Raw genomic sequence first — 18,479 nt, forward strand, 5'->3', positions numbered from 1 at the left:
TGCTCTGTCACTACTGACACCCTTTAACAGCCTTGGACACAGCTGGCCTCATCCTGCTGCTGGTAAACATCTGCAGCTTCTCTGGAGGCTCCATGGTGTGGCTGTTTCTCAGGCTTGCCCTCTGTAGAAATTGCTGTAGAAATTGTGTCTGTGTGTCTCTGCCTTGTTTTTGACTGGACCTACAAATGGGAATCGCAACAACCACTTCATTGGACTGAGCCAGGAGAAGCCCAGGGTCTGGTTGCACCAGACTCAGCTCTAGCAGGAAGGAGAAATCCCTGGCGCCCAAGGCCAACCGAATTTGGCTACTTCCTTTACCAAAACCGGAGAAACTGGCTTTATCGGGAGATGTGTGAGGTTCAAGGAACAAGCTTTTAGGCTTGTTCTGCACTCACTACCCCCTTGCTGAGCTGTATGACGATGTTGACGTGACACAGATGGCTGCGGTCCAGGGCAGAGAGGCTTCAGTCCTGCCAGCAGAAAGACCCCACGGGGCTGGCTGCATGGCTGGCCCCGACGCTGCCCACGCTGGGAGTAATGCAGACATACATGCTGTGACCTGTTAGCCTTATTCTGCAGTTTAATGATTCACCTAGCACAATACAACACTTCCTGCTGTAGGCACCCAAACCTCCCCATCAATTGTAGAAGCTCAGTCAGATCCAACATACACATTAAGCAAACCTGAATCATGTGGGAATTTTTTCTCTTGTCAAGCTGCTTTGGTCCATCTCATTTCCAAAGAGATGAAAATACCAGCACACAGTTTACCTTGGACACCAAAAGAAAGGAGACTGTGCTTTCCAGAAATGCCCCAACCCCGTGACCTTTTCTGCTCTCCAGCTTGCCAGCCCACATGATGTCTGCCAAGCCTCGACACATGCTGACAAGTGGGTCCCTGCTTCTGAGCTGCTGCTCCTCATGCTGTTGGTCAACCCAGGTCCTGCTGACTCATCACTTACCCGACCTTCACCTGGAAGTGCAGTGATATGAATCAGCCAGGTACCAGCTCCTCCTTGCAGAGCTGCTTCTTTCTAGGTAGTTCCCATAATTTAAAGGAAGTTGTTCACCAGGGCAGTAAAACCAGGCACCTCCCAAGTACACAATGGCACTGAGAATTGCCATGGGGCTAAGGAAAAGCAGAAAATGGTGGGAATTTCCTCCTAGCATCAGGATCTGACCTCTTACAAGGATCCTGTGTGTCTTGAGGAGGTTTTGGGGTAGTTTTCATCTTCATTTTTCTTATGTCTTGGGGCTTTCTGTATTTTCTTATAGGCATGGCTGTTTAACAGAGACCATGGTTGGTTATTGCTGGAAGCCACTCCAGAAGCCCGGCATACCGCCTAAACCGTCTAGTCCCCGGCTCAAGCAGGGTCACCTAGACCAGGCTGCCCAGGACCTTCAGGGTGCTCCCTGACCCTTGGAAAAGGCCTTGAGAAGGTTGCACTCCCAGCTGGGGACCCGGGGCAGGAGAGGACTCCTGTGAGCCGCAGGATCCACAGATGACCATGGAGCCTGATCTGACTCCCCACCATCTCCGCAGCCAAGACTTGCACTGGAAGTAGCTGATGGAGCCAGCCCAGCTTCTGCACTGAGAGTCTGGCAGTTGCAAGAGAGAAGATAATTCCCCCTTTTTAATCCCTTCCCCCATAAACCTATATTAGAAGATATATTCTACAGGGATGGTCCTTTCCTTAAGGGGCTCCGGGTGCATGCCGCATCCCGACCCCAGCGCAGCCTCCCCAGGGCCTGGGGCCAGGCACGTGGGCCTGGCTGTGTAGGCAGAGCATGCCCTGCCTGTCCTTGCCCAGGGTGGGCTGACCACCCATGGACACCAGTGCAATCCCAGCCTGAAACAGTGCTCTACCCTAGAGCCAGGGCTGCAGGGCACGGGCAAGTCGAGCCCACCACCCAGCCTCTGGTCCCAGGTGGCAGCCGGGGAGCGGACAGATGCCACAAAAGCAGCAGAAGAGCCTGACTCCCACCACATCCCAGTGCCACCAGCTGATGGAAAGACTGAGCTCTGCTCCTGCCAGCCCAACCACCCCAATCTAGCGGACTGGGATGGAGGCACTGGGGGCACTCCTGGCTGCTGTGTGCTGAGGGTGCCCACAAAAGCATGACAGAGTAGCCCCGGCATGGAGTCTTGGTGCAGAAGGAGGGAAGCCAGGTGGGACAAAGATGTGACATGGAGCCACGGCTCGACCCAGGCTGTCCTAGGCAGAGGTGGGTGATGGACGTGGTGGCACCCAGGTGGAGGCCGCGGCGGCTGCCAGCTGGGGAGTGCCAACCCACCATTGTACCGGTAGGGGATGGAGGGACTTGTGGGTGCATGGCAGAGTCCACAGCAGCCTCAAGAGTCTCCCCTGGGTCTGCCAGCTGGTTGAAGTTATAACCTCAGCTCAGGTGTGAAATAACTGCATCATCCCTTTGCTTGCTCCAACTCTTGTTTCGGTTTCTAACCTTTGCAAGAGATTTGCTCACATAAAGAAGTTGTTTCTTTGCTCTGCCCTCCATGTCCAGAGCCGTGGATGCCCTGGATGCCCTATTGAACAGGATGGACACGTGGTCATTCTTTCTTCTTCTTTTTATCCCCACAAAGTTGTAAGTTCCAGCTTAGAGCAGTGGAAAGCAGAAAGGCTCATATCCCGTACTGCAGCAATTCCTTATGCAATACCACCGTGGATGCCCCACATGAAGGGCAGTGTCCCGTGCCGGTCCTTGAGGCACTCAGCGTTTACATGCAGGACCTGGCTGGGGTCACCGGGGGCTCTGCAGAGCCAGCTCCCCTCCCTGCTTGCACTGCAAAAAGCTCAGGCTCCTCTTGCTCTGCCCCGGGCAGGGTAACAGGCCCTTCTCCAGAGAGGGGAGAGCCATGCCCGCCATCCACTGGTGCCTCTCCTGTGGAGACACAAGCAGGACGCAGCCGGCAGCACGCACAGTACACACGTTCGCATGCCTGCATGCCTGCAGGGAGCCAGCGCTGCCGGCTGGCTGGGGCGAAGGGCAAGGTTGGACATGGGGGCAGCTGGGGATGTGTCAGCTCTGGGACATGGACGAGGCCCCAGGTCTGGCAGTTACCTGCACAGTCCAGACATCCAGCCTCTGCCTGCAGGACATCCCCATAGGAGGCATCACCCCGATGCCCATGCTGGCCTGGGGGTTCAAAGGGAGAAGGAATGAGCCCTGCCACGACCTAAAGTTCAGGGCAGATAATGTCCCACTTCTCCTCCCCTCCTCCAGCCCAAGGAAGCCCAGCTCTAGCCTCGACCAGCTCGGTAGCCTCCACCGGCCTCTCTCCAGTATGTGATGTCTTTCTTCTACTGGGGAGCCCCAAATGGGACACGGCATGCAGAGCAGGGGGGGAGAATTGCTTCACCAGCCTATCCCTGCACTCCTGCTGACCCAGCCCAGGACCTGCTGGCAACCCTCACCACGTGGGACCGTGGCTGTTGGCATCTCTGCCAGAGCCCAGTTGCCCCCCTGTTGCAGGCTCAGTGGTGCCCCGACCGCTGCAGCAGCACAGGCAGCGCAGGCAGAGTGAGCCCTTGGCGTCTCAGCCCCGCGCCGGCCTTGCCTGCAACCTTGAGCCACGTCAGCGGAGCCGGGCACAGTGCTGTGCAGTGCTGCCCATCGGGGCAGGCAGCCCAGGGCTCAGCCCCGCGCCCTGGCTGGCCAGACCCCAGCCTCACCCCTGCAGCTGGCAGCAGCGCAGCAGTAGCCTGGTTAGACAGCGGGTTGCTCTGCAACGCGGGGCCAGCCATGTCCCCCCCACCAGCTGTTTGGAGGGTGAAGGCCAGAGCACCGGGTGTCCCTCCTTATCCCCTGTTATCTTCCAGACAAACCCAAACTGGGTCCTGAGTCCCTGATGCACTCACACACTTGGCAGCCAAGGCTGCACCGTGCTGCCGGCATGGGCCTCTCCCCATGGGGCCCCCGCGGGGCTGCAAGCAGAGCCCTGGCATGGGACGGCCCCGGGTGCACTGGGGGTGCAAGGGCACAGGCCGGGCATGGGGCAGCAGGGGACAGGAGCGCAGTGCAATGTGGCAGAGCCTGCAGCAGGAGGGCTGTGTTGTTCCCGGTGGGGTGGCTGAAGGCTGGTTCTCCCGGGGCTGCGGTAGCCCCTAGCAGAGCCCTTTCCCAGCGCCGGGATGCCAGTCCCCATCCCACTTGGTGAACACAGCTTCCAGGGTGGAAATGTCCTTCCACGGGACAGGAGCCATGCGAGCCTAGACGTGGCCCCGCCAGGTGACACAGCAGCTGGGAGACCTTTGCGACACCTCAGGCGATGTCATGGGTGGCGCATGGCAGCCATATCACAACTGCAGAGTGGACTCTGCACTGTCTGTGGCGTTGGCTTCTGTCCACGCTGTTAGGGAAATCCTGATAAGGTGAGATAAGGCTCTGCTGCCGAACCCTGTCTGCCAGCCCCCGGCTGCCCTGCGGCGCTGCCAGGCGCATGGGGCTCTGCAAACCATCCCCCCCCCCCCAATCCCCCGGCATGCAGAACCCCAGCAGGGCAGAGCATCATCCCAGGCAACTGAATAAACCCCAGGCTGGCTCTGGAAGCACAAGCTGCACTGGAGGAATCACGGTGGCTCTTTCTGCTTCCTTGTGTCCCTTTCCAGCCCCCCCCCAGCTCCACCTTGGCAGAGAGAGGTGAAGCTGGACCCCAGTGGGCCACTTCTCCAGGGCAGGGCCAGCATCCCTCTGGGATGCAGCAGCGATGCAGCGGGATGGGGGTTCCCAGACCCATCGGCCACCCTGAGCCACATTCTCCTAGGGCACTGGGGCCCTAATGTGGGGTGGGGGGGGTGAGCACTGCCCCGCAGCCCAGCCATGCTCCCAGGGTATTTTCAGGGGAGAGAGATCCCGATTCCCAGGTAGGAAATGTACCAGCACAGGCTGGGCCATCATCTGGAAGGCAGCTCTGCGGGGATGGACCTTGGGATCCCACTGGGCACCGTCTGAGCAGGAGCCAGGGATGTGTCCTCACGGCAGAGGCCACCAGCGGCCCAAGCTGCACTGGGCAGAGCGCTGCCAGCAGAGCAGGGGAGGGGAGCACCAGGGGGACCGCGTCACTGTGTCCTCTCCAGCCTGGGCTCACCCGGGCAAGGCACGGACTTGCTGGGGCAAGTCTAGCAAGGGCCCATGATGGTGGTGAAAGGACTGGAGCATCTGTCCTATGAGGAGAGGCTGTGAGAGCTGGGTCTGCTCAGCCTGGAGCAGAGGAAGTTTAGGGGGAACCTATTAATATATAGAAATACCTGCAGGGAGGGTGCAAAGAGGACAGACCCTGGCTCTTCGCAGTGGTGCCCAGCGACAGGACAAGGTGCAATGGGCACAGACTGGAACACAGGAGGTTCCCTTTGGACATCGGGAAACAATTTTGTACTGTGAAGGTCAAGCACTAGCACAGGGTGCCCAGGCAGGCTGCAGAGTCTCCAACCTTGGAGATACTCAACACCCGACCAGACGCGGTCCTGGACCACGAGGCAGCTTCAGCAGGGGTTGGGCAGGACGATGGCTCCATGACCCGTACCGTACACAGCCTCCATGTGCACACACATGCCTACACCCCATGCAGGTGCGTGCACATGGTTGGGCATGCACGGGACACGGGCACCTGCACGCACACACACACACAGGGGTACACGCATGTGTGCCCAAGGTGGGTGTGCAGACACCCGCACACACCTGCATGCACACCCCTACCCAGAAACACGCACGTGCCCTTGTGGCCCCCCGGGGGTTCTGCACTGGCACGGGGCTGGGGCTGCCCCACAGAGCAGCACCTGGCGGGGGGTGCCCGTCCCGGGGCTGTCCAGGTGGGGGGTGCCCAGGGAGGGAGTGCGTGGGCAGAGGGTGCATGGGACGGGGTGCCCGCCACAGGGGGTGAACGGGCAAGGGGTGCCCGCGATAGGGGGGTGCCCAGGACGGGGGGTGCACGGGACGGGGGGTGCGCGGGCGGGGGGGAGTCTGACACGGGGGTGCACGGGAGGGGGGGGTGTCCGGGCGGGGGGGGGGGGGTGCACGGGCGGAGTTGCCGAGGCGAGGGGTGCACAGTCAGGCTGCACGGGAGGGGGGTGCCCGGGCGCGGGGTACCGGCCGCATCCCGCCGCCCTCGCCCGCCTTCCCCGGGGCGGGGCGGGGCGGGGCCGGCGCGGCGCGGCCCAATCAGGACGGGGTCCGCCGCCGGCGCGGGCTTAAAGGCGGGCGCGGGGTGCGGGGGCGGGCGCGCGGCGCCGCGGGATGTGGGCGCGCGCGCTGCTGGCCTGCGCGGCGGTGTGCGCGTGCGCGCGCGCCTGGCCCGGCGGTGCCGTGTGCGCGCGGCGGGCGGCGGGCGCGGGCGGCGCGCGCTACGTGGCCTTCCTGAGCCCCGGCCCCGGCCCGGCCGCGCTGGTGGAGAGCGCCTGGGCCGGGCGCGGCCGCCCCCGCGCCTGCTGGGCGCGCCGCGACCCGCGCCTGGTCCGCGCCTTCCGCGCCGCCTGCGCCCGCCGCCCGCCCGCCGCCCCCGGTGCCGCGCTGCGGCGGGACCTGGCCGCGCTCTGGCGGCGCCGCGCCGCCTGCGCCGACCCCGCGCCGCCGGGAGGGCGCCGCCGCCGCCGGCGGGGCTGGACGCTGCCGGGCACGCTGTGGTGCGGCGCCGGCGACTCGGCGGGGAACGCCAGCGAGCTGGGTACGGGGGCGGGCGGGGGCGGCGGGCGGGCACGGCCCGTCCTCCCGGCGGGGCCGTGCTCACCGGCGCTGCCCGCAGGTCTCTTCCGCGGCCCCGACCGGTGCTGCCGGGAGCACGACCGGTGCTCGGCGCAGATCGCGGCGCTGCAGTTCAACTACGGCATCCGCAACTACCGCCTGCACACCGTCTCCCACTGCGACTGCGACGCCAGGTGCGCCGGGGGGCCGCGTCGGGTGGGGGGGGGACGCGCCGGGGGGCCGCCGGGCCGCTCACCGCCCCCGCCTGCCCCGCAGGTTCCGGCAGTGCCTGCTGGCCCTCAACGACACCATCTCCAACATCATCGGCGTCACCTTCTTCAACCTGCTGGAGGTGCCGTGCTTCGTGCTGGAGGAGGGCAAGGAGTGCGTCCAGTGGCACTGGTGGGGAGGGTGAGTGCCCCGGGGGGTGCCCCCTGCCTGGGCCCGCTGCTGCAGCCCTGCAGCTGGGTGCATCCGCTGCTGCAGCCCTGCAGCTGGGTGCATCTGCTGCTGTGGCCCCGAGCGTGCCCTGCCTGACTGCCTCACCGGCTGCAGAGGGGCACAGCTTGGCCGTGGCAGGGCTGGTGTGCGGGGCCTCATGGCATGTGGTGTCCCCAGGTGTGAGCGTTACGGTGTAGTACCCCTGGCCAGGATGGTGCAGCAGAGTCAGTACCACTACAGCCTGCCCGCGGAGGAGATGGGCAGCCCTGCTGTGCAGCCCCCGGGCAAGGGAAGGAAGTCCTCTAGAGCAGGGCGCAAGCGGCTCCGACAGGGACGGGGGCAAAACCCTGGGCTCCGCCAGGCACGGAGACCTGTGACAGCCCAGCAGCCATGGGGCCCAGGTACCTTGTCCCCTGCATCTGCCAGGGACAAGGCTGAGCCCACAGCCAGGCACGCAGCAGCACAGCGGGGGCTGGAGCCTGGCCCCCCAACAGCAATGACCATGTTGGAACAGGACCTTGCTGGAGGAAGGCGAGCGCCGGGAGGAGCACAGCAAGGGGCTGGGGGCTCAGCACACCCTGCCTGCACGGCCCGCCCTGAGGATGGCAGCATCAGATCCAGCCCGGCAGCAGAGCGGTGCAGAGCTACCCCTGTGCCTGCTGTGGAGGGGCGCAGGCAGCAGGGTGAGTGGGTGCTGGGGGCAGAGCATGCGCCACAGCTGGGGTGTCCCAAGGCCTCAGCTCGTTGGGGTCATGTGCTGGGGGTGCCGCTAACTGCCCCGCTGCCCTCAGGCCTGGGCAGGGTGTGCAGGTGCTACAAGCACCTGGATAAATGCGAACACCAGATCGCACCCCACGAGGTGAAGTACCAGCTGCACAACGTGGACACCCGGACGCTCTTCCACTGCAACTGCACTCGCAGGTGCGTGTCCAGGAGGAAAAGGCAGGGCTTTTCCCACCATCACAGGGCACCGTGTGCAGGTAGTTTGGGGTCAGACGAGGTGGGTGCTGACTGCTGCCCTCTTGTGCCCACAGGCTGGCGCGGTTCCTGCGCAGGGCAGGGGACCTCAATGACATGGAGGTGGCTGTCCTGGCCGACCGCATCAGCACGGACTGCTTTGTTCTGCAGCCACCCACTGACTGCAGCCTGGGCGAGGGGCTGCAGCACAAGTAAGTGCAGAGGGTCAAAGGAATGTGGCCTGTGTGGGGCTTCCTACCCTGCATGGGCAGGAGGGATGCCCTGGTGGGGCTGGGTGCTGTCCTGCAGGCTGGGCATGAAGCTGGCATTGCAAGCGTTATCCCCTGCTCTGCTGTGCCATGGGCAAGGCTGGGGTGGAAAGCAATGGATGTCAGTGCTGCAGCGGTACACTGATGCTCACAGCTTTGTTTCTCCGGCAGCTGTATCACAGCGATCCGGGCTGTTCTAGTACCTGCACAGCATCTCAGAAAGACCCTGAGGCGCTGGGGTCCTCCGCACGTCATCTCCAAGGCTGAGCATCCAGCCTGGAAGACACAGGACAGTGGTGGCACCCTCTATGAGCGATGCCTGCGGCTGGCCTTGGAGCAGAAGCCAGGTGCTCAGCACCACGTGGTGCCCCGATGATGTCTAAGAAACACTGCCTCGCATGGGGAGGAAGACATGCTGTGCAGCAGCCACGGAGTGGAGCTGCGTGATTTCTGGTCCTTGAGACAAAGGATGGCACTGAGCATGGCTGCTGGCATGAGTGCATGGAGCTGGGGGGCCACAGCTGGAGCGGAGGCAGGCAGAGGGACTGAGAAGCCTCTCAAGGAGCTGTGGCTGCAGGGTGGGGGGGTGGCTGTGGCTGCCATCTGTGAGCATCAAAGCAAAGGGAAAGGAGTAAGAGGGCTTGGGAAAGGGGAAACCCATCATCTTCCTTCCCTGTTGTGCCCTGGGGTAGGGGGGATGCTCTGGGCATTGGATCCCCCAGGCAGGGGGGATGGCAGGGCCTCCCACCCTGGATTTGTGCCCCTTCAGCTGGGGGGGGCCTGGGCAGTGCGGTATGATCCTGTTGCCCCCTGCTTCCCCAGGCAGGGTGCAGGGAGGGCTGGGCTCTGTGCTGGCTCCCAGCCCTGGAGGGGCAGGGGGCAGCAGCCAGGAGCAGGGGCAGGGCTCTGTCCATCCCTGTGTGCAGCAGAAGATAAATAAAGGGTGGTCTGAGCATGGTGTGTGGCCTCCTGCTGTGGCCCCCACCCCAGGGGCTGATCCTGCCCCCCCCCTGCAGTAAGCACAGTGCAAGCTGGGGTGGGCAGGATGGTTTATTTTGTCGCTTGCACTACGTCCAAGGCTGAGGCACAGTGGTAGCAGCAGGGAAGGAGCAAGCTTCGATCTCAGGGGTACCCTGGGGTTGTCCTCGCTCTATGCCCATCCCCGCCAGAGCCCTGCCCTGGCCTCCTGTCCCACCTCAGGTGCGGGACCAGCACTCCTCCCATAGGACTGAAGAGTCTTGCACTTTGAATTTCGTGAGGAGCTCCCCCCACCATGACACTAGACGAGTCTTGCCCTCCCCTGTGCCACCTCCCAGCCCTGCCAGGGCAGCAGCTCAGGCTGGGGGGAGCAGGGGGAGGCCCCTAGCTGCCAGGCACACAACAGGGGTGAGGAGTCACTGCAATAAATAAGGGAGTGGGGTGTCTCAGCAGGAAAGTGGCAGAGGAAAGCACATAGCAAGCGAGCTACAGGGAGGAGGGATCAGCGGCCCATGGCACAGCTATAGCTGTCCAGCTCCTGGGGGCTGCTCCCCTCCTTTGGGGAAGTGCTGCAGCCTGGGGGGCTGGTGGGGCTCATCCTCCGGCAAGGGTAGCCCTGGTCCGCGCTCTCCCTCCGCCAGCCCATGGCCTGGTCAATCATCTCCAGGCGGAGCGCGGGCAGTAGGCCCAGGTTCCTGGGGTCAGCCCTGGCCAGGGGGTTCTCAGCAGAGATGCACCGGGTGCTGCCCTGCTCCTGCACAGTCTGGTAGAAGGAGCTGCCTTCCTGGCTGTCAGCTGCCCGCCCTGGCTCCTTGGCTTTGGCTCCGTGGCGCCCTGGCTCCTCCTGGGGCAGGTGGATGGTGGGGATGTCCCTGGGGAGGCCTTGGCGGCTCTGGGGTGAAGGGCTGCGGCTTGTACCCCTGTCCCGGCTTGACGGCCGCAGGATGAGGCCCTGGAACTTGGCCAGGCTGGGGCTTCGGCTCCGGTGCCGTTTCATCTTGCCTGGGCTGGGGCTACGAGATTTGGGGGCCAGCAGGACAAGCGTGCTGTCATCCTCCTCTTCTGAGCTGCTGCCTGAGCTGTCCGTGGGGCTGCTGCCCTCCTCTGACCTGGGCAGGGAGATCTGCACCCCTGCATCAGCACTGCTGGCTGATCCTCACAGGGGGCTGTGGGGCACTACAGCAGCTGGCCTCCTCCAGCCAAGCACCCCTACACCCATTCCCCTTGCCTCCCTCAGCCCCTCACCCTCGCCTCTCGGCCATGCTGACCTGGAAGGGCTCAGTCACACCAGCAATGCTGCTGGAGGTGTTGCTGTAGTATCCAAGGATATACTCGCCCTTCCCCTTGGGCAGCGCCTCCTCTGAGAACATCACCTGCAGCACAGAGACAGCTGATGGGCACCAGGGCTGGGCACAGGGGTGCCCCCTCCCACCTCCAGCCCCAACTGAGAGCAGAAATCCCCGATGCCAGCACAGTGGGCCTGCCTAAGGCTCAGCACAAAGCAATAAGGAGGTGCCCTCCTTATTTTGCCCCATCAGGGCCCTCACAATGGGGCACACGTGTCCAGCAAGACAGCAGGGCTGGCCCTAGCTCACCTGTGCGCACAGTTGCTTCTCTAGGCAGCGCTCTCCATCATCACTCCTGGCCCAGACATAGGACACATAGTCTTTAGGATGCCGAAAGCCCACCTGTGTGCACGTACATGGGAGAACACAGGTGAGTGGGGGAACATCAGCCTTGCTTTAGCTCTCCTCTCACTCAGCCCCCTCTCCTTGCACAGGGGGACCAAGAGCTGCCTTCCACCCACCCAGCAGTGCCCTGGCCCCCAGCCCCCCAGGAGTGCCTGTGGGGCCCACAGAGCAGGAGGGAGAGGGAACTGCTGGATCTGAGCCTCCTGAAAGGGCCAAATCCTGCTGCTAACTGCCAGGGCCTCCCAGGGGAAGAGAGAGCACAGAGCACAGGTCCATGCCATGCACCCATGTCCACTGGTGGGAGGTAGCTCAGAAGGGACCTTGCGGTGCCATGCAGTGCTCCCCACTCCCTCCAGGCCCAGCAGCCCCTAAGCCCCTACCCGGTAGAGTCCTATCCAGTCCCAGGAGCTCCGGTGGAAGCCAGCAGCCATCTTGTACCTGACAACTGCTTGCTCAGGCCTGCTCCATTCGTCAGCCACATAAATCTCGACTGGGGGCTTGTCTGCCTTGGAAGCAAACTATCAGAGACATACATGGTGAGCAAGGGCATGCCAAAGAGAGCTGCCCCTGCTGCCCAGGGCACCCATCTAGCACTGGGCCCTCACACATACACCACCAGCAGCCCCCAGCCACAGTGGCAAGACAGCTGAGCTTGCCAAACAAAAATAAAGTAAGCCCCGCGCACACTAGCTGGGCATCTCACACCTGTAGCTCCTGCCTGTGTGCCCAGTGGCCCTGGACGGTGCTTACCTGCACTGCAAAGATGGCAGCTACCGGCTTGTGGTCACTGACAGTGTACTCCATGTGGCTGCAGTAGCAGAGCTGGCTCACCGACAGGATGCCCCGGCTGGGCCGGCGCCTACCCACACCAAGCCCGACACTGGGAGATTTGATCTTCCAGAGGATGCGGTCGGTCCAGGCAGGTTTTCGCTTCTTGGCACTGCAGGGCACAGAGGGGCATCTCTTGCCTGGCAGGGGGCAGTGGGCTCCACCCCAAACTGCCTCCCCCTGGCACTACGGCACACAGGGGATGCGGCTCGTCTTGGCACACAGCTCAGTGCAGCTGCAGGGACAGACCTGCGCTGGCACCAGCACAACAGTTGTGTCCCAGCCTGCCGTGCCCAGTCCAGCCCATGCCCGCCCCAGCATGGCTCTCCCCATCCATCCGCCCCTGCCCCACCAGCACCCGCCCTGGCTCTGAGCCCCAGCCACTCCTGCATCCCTCAGCCATGCCACCCGCTCCCAGGCCCAGCACATGCTTGAGCTCTGCTCTCCTACCTGCTGTCATACTTGTTGGTGCCCACATCGAACTTGAAGGTGGGTGGGAAGTTCAGGGGTCCCTCCTGAAAGCCACTGAGGACAGGCCAGGTACTCTTGGCAATGTTCAGCTGTGGGAAAGAGAGCAGGTTGAGGAGCACACCAGCCCCCATGGCCAGACCCCTTTGCAAGCCCCCCAGGACCCCTCCACCCCCAGCACAGAGTCATCCCTGCCCCATTGCTGCCAGCCCCACACAGCTCTCAGGGTTTGTCCATGCTATGCAAGCAGCAAGTCCATAGACCCAATGCCCCCAGCTCTTCCTAGCACACTGATAAAGGAAGCATGTGCCCAACTCCCATAAAGACCATCCTAGGACAGTGCTGCCCCTTCCCCCAGAGCCAGGAGAGCCGGGGCCCTTTGTGCCCCATGGACAGCAAGGGGACATGCCCTGTCCCACAGCTGCACAGGCAGTTTTGGCAAGAGCCAAATGCCACTCAGGGCCCAGCTGAGGCTCAGCAGCATGTCCATCCCTCTCACCTGGTCCTTCTCCCAGAGCTGGCTCAGGATGTTGCTGTCAATGGCGTACTTCACAAAGCGGATGTCTAGGCTCTCGATGCGGAAGTTGAGATCCCCAAACCAGAACACAAGGCTGTGGGTGGGAAGGAGGGCAACAGGCTGGAAGGGCTGAGGCTACAGGAGCCAGGCAGTACCACAGGGGGAAGACGTCCTCAGCCTGTGGGCAGCCTCAGCCTGCAGCACAGGCGCTCTCGGGAGCACCAGTGCAGGTCAGCACTCAGCCAACCACGTGGCCAGCTGCCAGCCCTGCCAGGATTGCTCAGGTAGGACCAAGCACCATTAACCACACACGCCTGACTTCCCTGGGCAGAAACTGAGGGTGGAAATTTCCACCGTGAGGCACCTACCAGAGTCAGACCACACAGCCAAGACACTGGGGTGGAGCCAGGCCCTCCACCTCACCAGTCCCAAACCCCAACAGCACCAGTATGGCAGGAGCTGCACCAGGCCTGGATGTGCCCCAGGGGAGACCAAGGACCCCTCTTAACACCTACCCCACCATGCTGGGTCCCCACTGGGGCACAGGACAATTTTGCAGCTCTGCAGGCAAGACCCCATCTCCAAGCTGTGCTGGGATTCAGAGGACAGACCCCAGACCCTATCTGGAGGCAGTCAAGGACAGAGGCTGGCACTAGAGCCCTGGCCCAGACTGGGAAGCAAAGTGGTGGGGTACGCACTCATGGTCCAGGATGCCGCTGGCCACACGTCCCTCGAACTGCTGCATGTGCAGTATGGTGGCAAAGTCCTCCTTGCGCTGCTCCGCCTTCTCCAGGTGCGCTGGCAGGTGGCAGTTCAGGAAGCAGACCATGTGGCCGAAGATGGAGAGACGAACACTCACCCCACCCTTGTTGCCCTGCACCGAGAGGATCCCATGACTCCTCGGGAAGCCAGCCCCTTGCCACCTCCCCCGGGGCCACACTCACCCAGTAGCCTCCCAGCCCCGTCCTCGTGCAGTCTGTCTGGATGTCCTGCAGGAAGGGGAGGTGGTAGTACTTGGCAAATACCAGTAGGATCACACCTTGCATCCGTACCGTGCTGACCTGGAATGGGAGCAGAGGCTGAAGCAGGATGGTAGCCACAGCAGAGCCCATAGGGGCAGGGACAGCTTCCCCCACCTCCAGGCCACAGGGGCAGCACCTCCATTCTCTGCATGCCCCCCCACCTTGCAGATGACTAACAGCACGTTTAGTTCAGAGACTATGCACACCCTCCTGAATACTGACAGCTGAGATGAGCCCAACAATGCTAAGGCTCATGTACGTTCTGGGGCAAGTGCCCTGGGGAGCTGAACCTGCCCTGGGACCCACAGGCTACTGCCAGAAGCACAGGCTTGTTCCCACATTCACCTCCTCACCCTGGTGCAATGCAGCAGGCAACAAGAAACGTCCCCAAAGCACCACAGGGGAAGCCTAAGGCACAGGAAAGGGAGCAGGGTGGCACAAGCTAGACAGCACACTGTCGAGACGCACCGCTAGCCCCCAGGTCAGCCCCCACATGCCGCTTGGATGGCTGCAGTCTGTCCCTCCAGCCAGCTCTCCCACCACACCTCCTCCCTCTGTCCCTGCAGTCCAACTCTCCCTCCCCGTGGTCCACCTGCCTGGCAGGCAGAGAGGGAACACCAGCTGCCCAGCCCCTTTGGGACCTCCTTACCAGGACAAAGTGGAAGGGGCTCAGCACATCCATGAAGAGCTCGCTCCACTGATCTGTGAAGAGGGCATCCTTCAGGCGCTTGTTTATCTTAGAGTTCACCTCTTGCAGCCTGGGAGGAAAGGGACAGGTTCCTCAACCACACCAGGAAGGTGTCTGTGTCCCAGCTAGTGAGGGCTCCTTGGGAGAGGTGCCAAAGCACAGTGCTGGGGAGCGGGGCCAGGGCAGGAAGGGCAGTTGAAGGGAGGACCCTAGGTTCAGAGCACAAACCAGCCATATCCTTGCTCCAGCGACGCTGGGCCATGTGCTAGCAGAAGGCACAAGTGGCCCTGAACCCACGAGGCCTTGGCCCTTTCTAAAACAGGAGCAGTTCAGCTGCACAGGGCTGGGCAGCAGTCTAAAGCCTATCTCTAGGTGCAAGAGGGGCTTATGGGACATTTCAGCTGCATTGGTCTCTACAGAGAAGCCAAGTCTCACTGGTACTTCAGCACAGGGTGTCCAGGTGCATCCTAGCCACCAAGCCCAGAGCAGCAGCAAACAGAAGGTTAATAGTGCTCTTCCCGTCTCAGCAATTAGTGAAAAGAGGGAAGGAGAATGTCCACAGAGAACGGCAGAATCAGGAAACGTCTTGCCCAAAAATATCAAGTGCTCAGGGCGCGAGGACACGGGTCAGAGGAAGGACGCAGCCAGGCAGAGACGCCCTGGAGGTGGGGAGCAGCAGGACACCCTGCCCCCGCCAGGACACAGTCCCAGCAAGTCCCTTGCTGTCAGCTACACCTCCTGCCCCATCCATCCAGGCTTGGGTCTACGACCTCTACAGCCCCACATAGCCCCATCCCGCTGGTCCACAAGGCCGAGGGGACCAAGAGACTGGCTCCAACACAGCATAGTAGCTCCAGCAGCCTCAGTCTTACACCACTCCCTCCCTGGGGCGAGGAGCACTGGGGGAGTCCCTGGGAGCCTCGGGGAGGCAGATCCAGCTCTTCCACCTCACGCCCACGGGCAGAGGCTGCTTCTCGCTCCCTGTGCAAAGGCAGCATGTCCCTGGTCTTAGCAGGAATTCACACATACCATGGCAAACCTCAAGGGATCAGTTTTCCCTTAGACTCCGGCAGAGCTTGCCTCGCCAGCCACACCAATAAAGCCTTACCACACTGACACGGCGCTGCCTTGCCAGCAGTTAAGTGTTGCCAGGGGCACGGAGCCAATCCAGCTGTGAGAGAACAGCAGATTTGTGCCCTTGAGGCCTGCATACCATGGGCAAAAGCTGAGATGTGGAAAACGCTCCCAGAGGACTCCAGCAGGCGAAGTTAAATGCCTCTACAGACCTGACCCCAGGACTGCCAGGGCTCACAGCAACAGCAGGGCTTGCCGAAGCCTGGCTCTGCACAGCATAGCCAGCTACAGGCTCTTCGAAGGTTCAAGGCTACTCAGGATTCAAGGGTTTCAGTTCCTCTTAACACTCCCATTTTACTAGGAGCCGATTCTCCATCACCTTTTCTGATATTTTACTGCTTGCAATGCACACCCCTCCCTGCTCAATATGCCCTGGGGAGGCTGGGGCTGCAGCTCTTCCATTCCCCACCCCCCAGGGCTATGGGGATCCCAAAAAGGGATGTGGCAGAGCAGGGGAGGGGGCCCTGCACCTCACCCTCTTACCCAATGGCGATCATGTCTGCATCATTTGTCTCGCCCGTGTTGAGGTGCAGCAGGGATGTCACATCGTTCGGGGGCATGGCTGTACCCACATTCCAGGTGACCACTGTGATGCTTGGGAGGACAAAGGAAGAACAGGCTAACACTGAGGCTCAGAGGTGTTCCCTGTCCCCCCCCCCACCGTTCAGCCCCCAGCTCCACAAAGGAAGCTCTCTGCCTCCAACAGAAGTGGCCACAGCTGAAGCTTAGCCAGGGCACATACACCAGGTCCTTAACTCCCGTTTGAAGGAGACAGGTCCTCGCCTCTAAACAGCCCCAGGGTCTGCACTTCGGCGCATGGCAAGCCCCGCTGTAACCCAAGCCCTGGTGAAATTCTAGAAACCAGCACAAAGAGCCCTCATTTTCGTCACTGCCGACTGACACAGGCAGGCTGGCACAGCAGGCAGCCTGCGAGACAGGGTGTCCCTGGAAAACTGCTTCCCCTCCCTTCCCCAGGAATCATGCATCCCTCAGGCTCCTGGGGAAAAGGACCCAGATCTCAGCCCCCAGAGTCTGCCCCAGAGCACAGCCAGCCCCAAAGGCCAGGGCATCGCATGTGACAGCAGCGCTGCAAGCCCCGCAGCAGTGTCCTTCACCAGTGCAAAGCCACCATCAGTCACAACACATTAATGCCATTACGCAGCATGCACCAGCAGCCCGCGGGCTCTTTCGGCAGCACTAGGATGAGCCTCAGTCACAGGGGGCACGTTTCAACAGCGAGGGAGGGTAGTGCCACATCATTTCCAGAGCTCAGGGACAGCGGGGGCAGATGGCACCCGCTCCACAGCCTGTGCCTCTGACAGGCCACCCCACGCAGCACCCACTCCCCTGAATGCTGCCTGCGCAGACAGCGGGCACTGGGCATCCTTCCCCCCCGTCCCGTGAACCCTGCTTGTCCACAGCCCCTCACCCTGAATCTCCTCGAGCTGAACCATCCATAACAGGAAGAAAGGGGCAACTCCAGCCCACAAGAGGCTTCGCTCGCTGCTTCACAGCAAGGGCAGCTTCGGCCCGGCATTGCTCCCCCCCGCTCTCCCCCAGCAGCAACACATGCTCACCGGAACGAGGCGTCCTCCGGGACCCTTCCCGAGCAGCCGAGGAGCGCGTCACAGGAGTCACTGGAGCTTGGCAGGCCGATGGACCTCCCGAAGAGGGAGAGCTCCTCCGGCTCCGGTTTGGAGAGGGCCGCAGGCTTGGACAGGCCCACCGGCCCGCCGGCAATGAACTCGCTGGAGACGGCTTTGGGCAGGCCGGCGGCCCTGGGCGAGGAGCCCGCCCAGGCCGAGATGTGGTCGCTGGACTCCGCCTTGGGGAGCATCTCCCTCCGCTCGGCGGGCAGCGGCTTCCCGGGGACGGCGTGCTCCAGGGGACCGAGCTCGGGGAAGGCGGGCCGGCCCGGCGCCGGGCCGGGTGCCGCCGGGGACGGCACGGCGGGGCGGGTCGGGGGGGCGCCCGGGCTGGGGGGCAACAGGGCCGGCAGCGGGAAGGCATGGGGCCCGCCGGCCCCCTCGGGCTGGGCCCGGCCGACCTCCAGCGGCAGGGGCTGGGCAGCCCGGCCCGGGGCGCGCTCCTCAGACCCGCCGCGCTGCGCCCCCCCGGGCCGCGGGCAGCCGTAGGAGAAGGGGTCGCAGGCGACGTCCGGCCGGGAGCTCCTGCGGGCGCCCGGGACGCCGCCGCCCCCGAGGAAAGGCGCTGTCGGGGCCCCGCCGTCGGGCTGGGGCCGGGCCGAGCCCCCGGGGCCGAAGGGCACCGGCCGCGCGGGGGAGGCGGCGGGCGCGGGGCCCCGCGGGGGGCCGGGCCGGGGGCCCGGGGCGGCGGCCAAGCCCTGGTCCGCGCTGCCGCGCCCGGCCGGCTCCATCGGCGGGAGACCCGAGCGAGCGCGCCCGGCCCCGGGCCCGGCCCCGCCGCTCCCCTCACGGCCCGGCCCGCGCTCACCTTGCGGCCCCGCCCGGCGGCCCCGCGCGCCCCGTGATGTCAGCGCCCCCCGCCACCTGCGCGGCGCCCTAAAGGCGCAGGAGCGGCAGGAGCGCCGCCGCCGCCGCCGCCGCCGCCGCCGCCCCGCCCCGCCCCGCGCGCACCTGCCGCCGCCCCGCCCCCGTGACGGCCTGTGCCCCGCCCCCTCCTCTGTACCCCCCCCCTCCCCACCGGCGCGAGGAGCGGAGCGCGCGTCCGCCACGGGCAGCGGGAGGGGGCAGCCCCGGAGGGGCGAGCGGGGCCGCCCCTGCGCGTGCACGGCCGCCCTTGCGCGTGCGGGCGTGTGAGCGTGTTTGT

The 18,479-nt window shown here is 63.6% G+C and overlaps 2 protein-coding genes across 3 annotated transcripts; one reads left to right on the forward strand and one right to left on the reverse strand.

Moving 5' to 3' along the window:
* The first annotated feature begins 6,252 nt into the window (after positions 1-6,252).
* On the forward strand, positions 6,253-9,316 carry PLA2G3 (phospholipase A2 group III). Its single transcript, XM_076353243.1, has 7 exons — positions 6,253-6,679; positions 6,758-6,890; positions 6,973-7,107; positions 7,315-7,820; positions 7,929-8,058; positions 8,172-8,306; positions 8,535-9,316. Exons 1-7 carry the CDS (start codon positions 6,253-6,255, stop codon positions 8,737-8,739), a joined length of 1,671 nt encoding a protein of 556 aa, XP_076209358.1. The 3' UTR covers positions 8,740-9,316.
* A 79-nt stretch (positions 9,317-9,395) lies between these two features.
* On the reverse strand, positions 9,396-18,066 carry INPP5J (inositol polyphosphate-5-phosphatase J). 2 transcript variants are annotated; one of them, XM_076353241.1, is made up of 12 exons: positions 17,267-18,066; positions 16,173-16,283; positions 14,517-14,625; positions 13,790-13,906; positions 13,544-13,719; positions 12,828-12,939; positions 12,311-12,420; positions 11,783-11,972; positions 11,413-11,550; positions 10,937-11,029; positions 10,610-10,714; positions 9,396-10,464 (listed from the first exon to the last, which is right to left on the reverse strand). In XM_076353241.1, exons 1-12 carry the CDS (start codon positions 18,064-18,066, stop codon positions 9,844-9,846), a joined length of 2,682 nt encoding a protein of 893 aa, XP_076209356.1. In that variant the 3' UTR covers positions 9,396-9,843. The 2 variants fall into 2 exon arrangements, with proteins under 2 accessions (XP_076209356.1, XP_076209357.1); XM_076353242.1 differs by lacking the exon at positions 11,413-11,550 and having other exon boundaries at positions 17,267-17,576.
* Between the last annotated feature and the right edge of the window lie 413 nt (positions 18,067-18,479).

The sequence above is a fragment of the Aptenodytes patagonicus genome, chromosome 15 (assembly GCF_965638725.1).
Source record: "Aptenodytes patagonicus chromosome 15, bAptPat1.pri.cur, whole genome shotgun sequence".
NCBI classification, from domain to species: Eukaryota; Metazoa; Chordata; class Aves; order Sphenisciformes; family Spheniscidae; genus Aptenodytes; species Aptenodytes patagonicus.

Excerpts from the sequence above, each read along its gene's own strand:
- PLA2G3 (XM_076353243.1), top strand. The coding sequence starts at position 6,253 with ATGTGGGCGCGCGCGCTGCTGGCCTGCGCGGCGGTGTGCGCGTGCGCG. Across the intron at positions 6,680-6,757 it reads GGGGAACGCCAGCGAGCTGG|GTCTCTTCCGCGGCCCCGAC; the intron begins GTACGGGGGCGG and ends CGCTGCCCGCAG. Across the intron at positions 6,891-6,972 it reads CACTGCGACTGCGACGCCAG|GTTCCGGCAGTGCCTGCTGG; the intron begins GTGCGCCGGGGG and ends CCTGCCCCGCAG.
- INPP5J (XM_076353241.1), bottom strand. The coding sequence starts at position 18,066 with ATGGAGCCGGCCGGGCGCGGCAGCGCGGACCAGGGCTTGGCCGCCGCC. Across the intron at positions 13,907-14,516 it reads GCCCCTTCCACTTTGTCCTG|GTCAGCACGGTACGGATGCA; the intron begins GTAAGGAGGTCC and ends CTCCCATTCCAG. Across the intron at positions 10,465-10,609 it reads GTGTGACTGAGCCCTTCCAG|ATCTCCCTGCCCAGGTCAGA; the intron begins GTCAGCATGGCC and ends GCAGGGGTGCAG.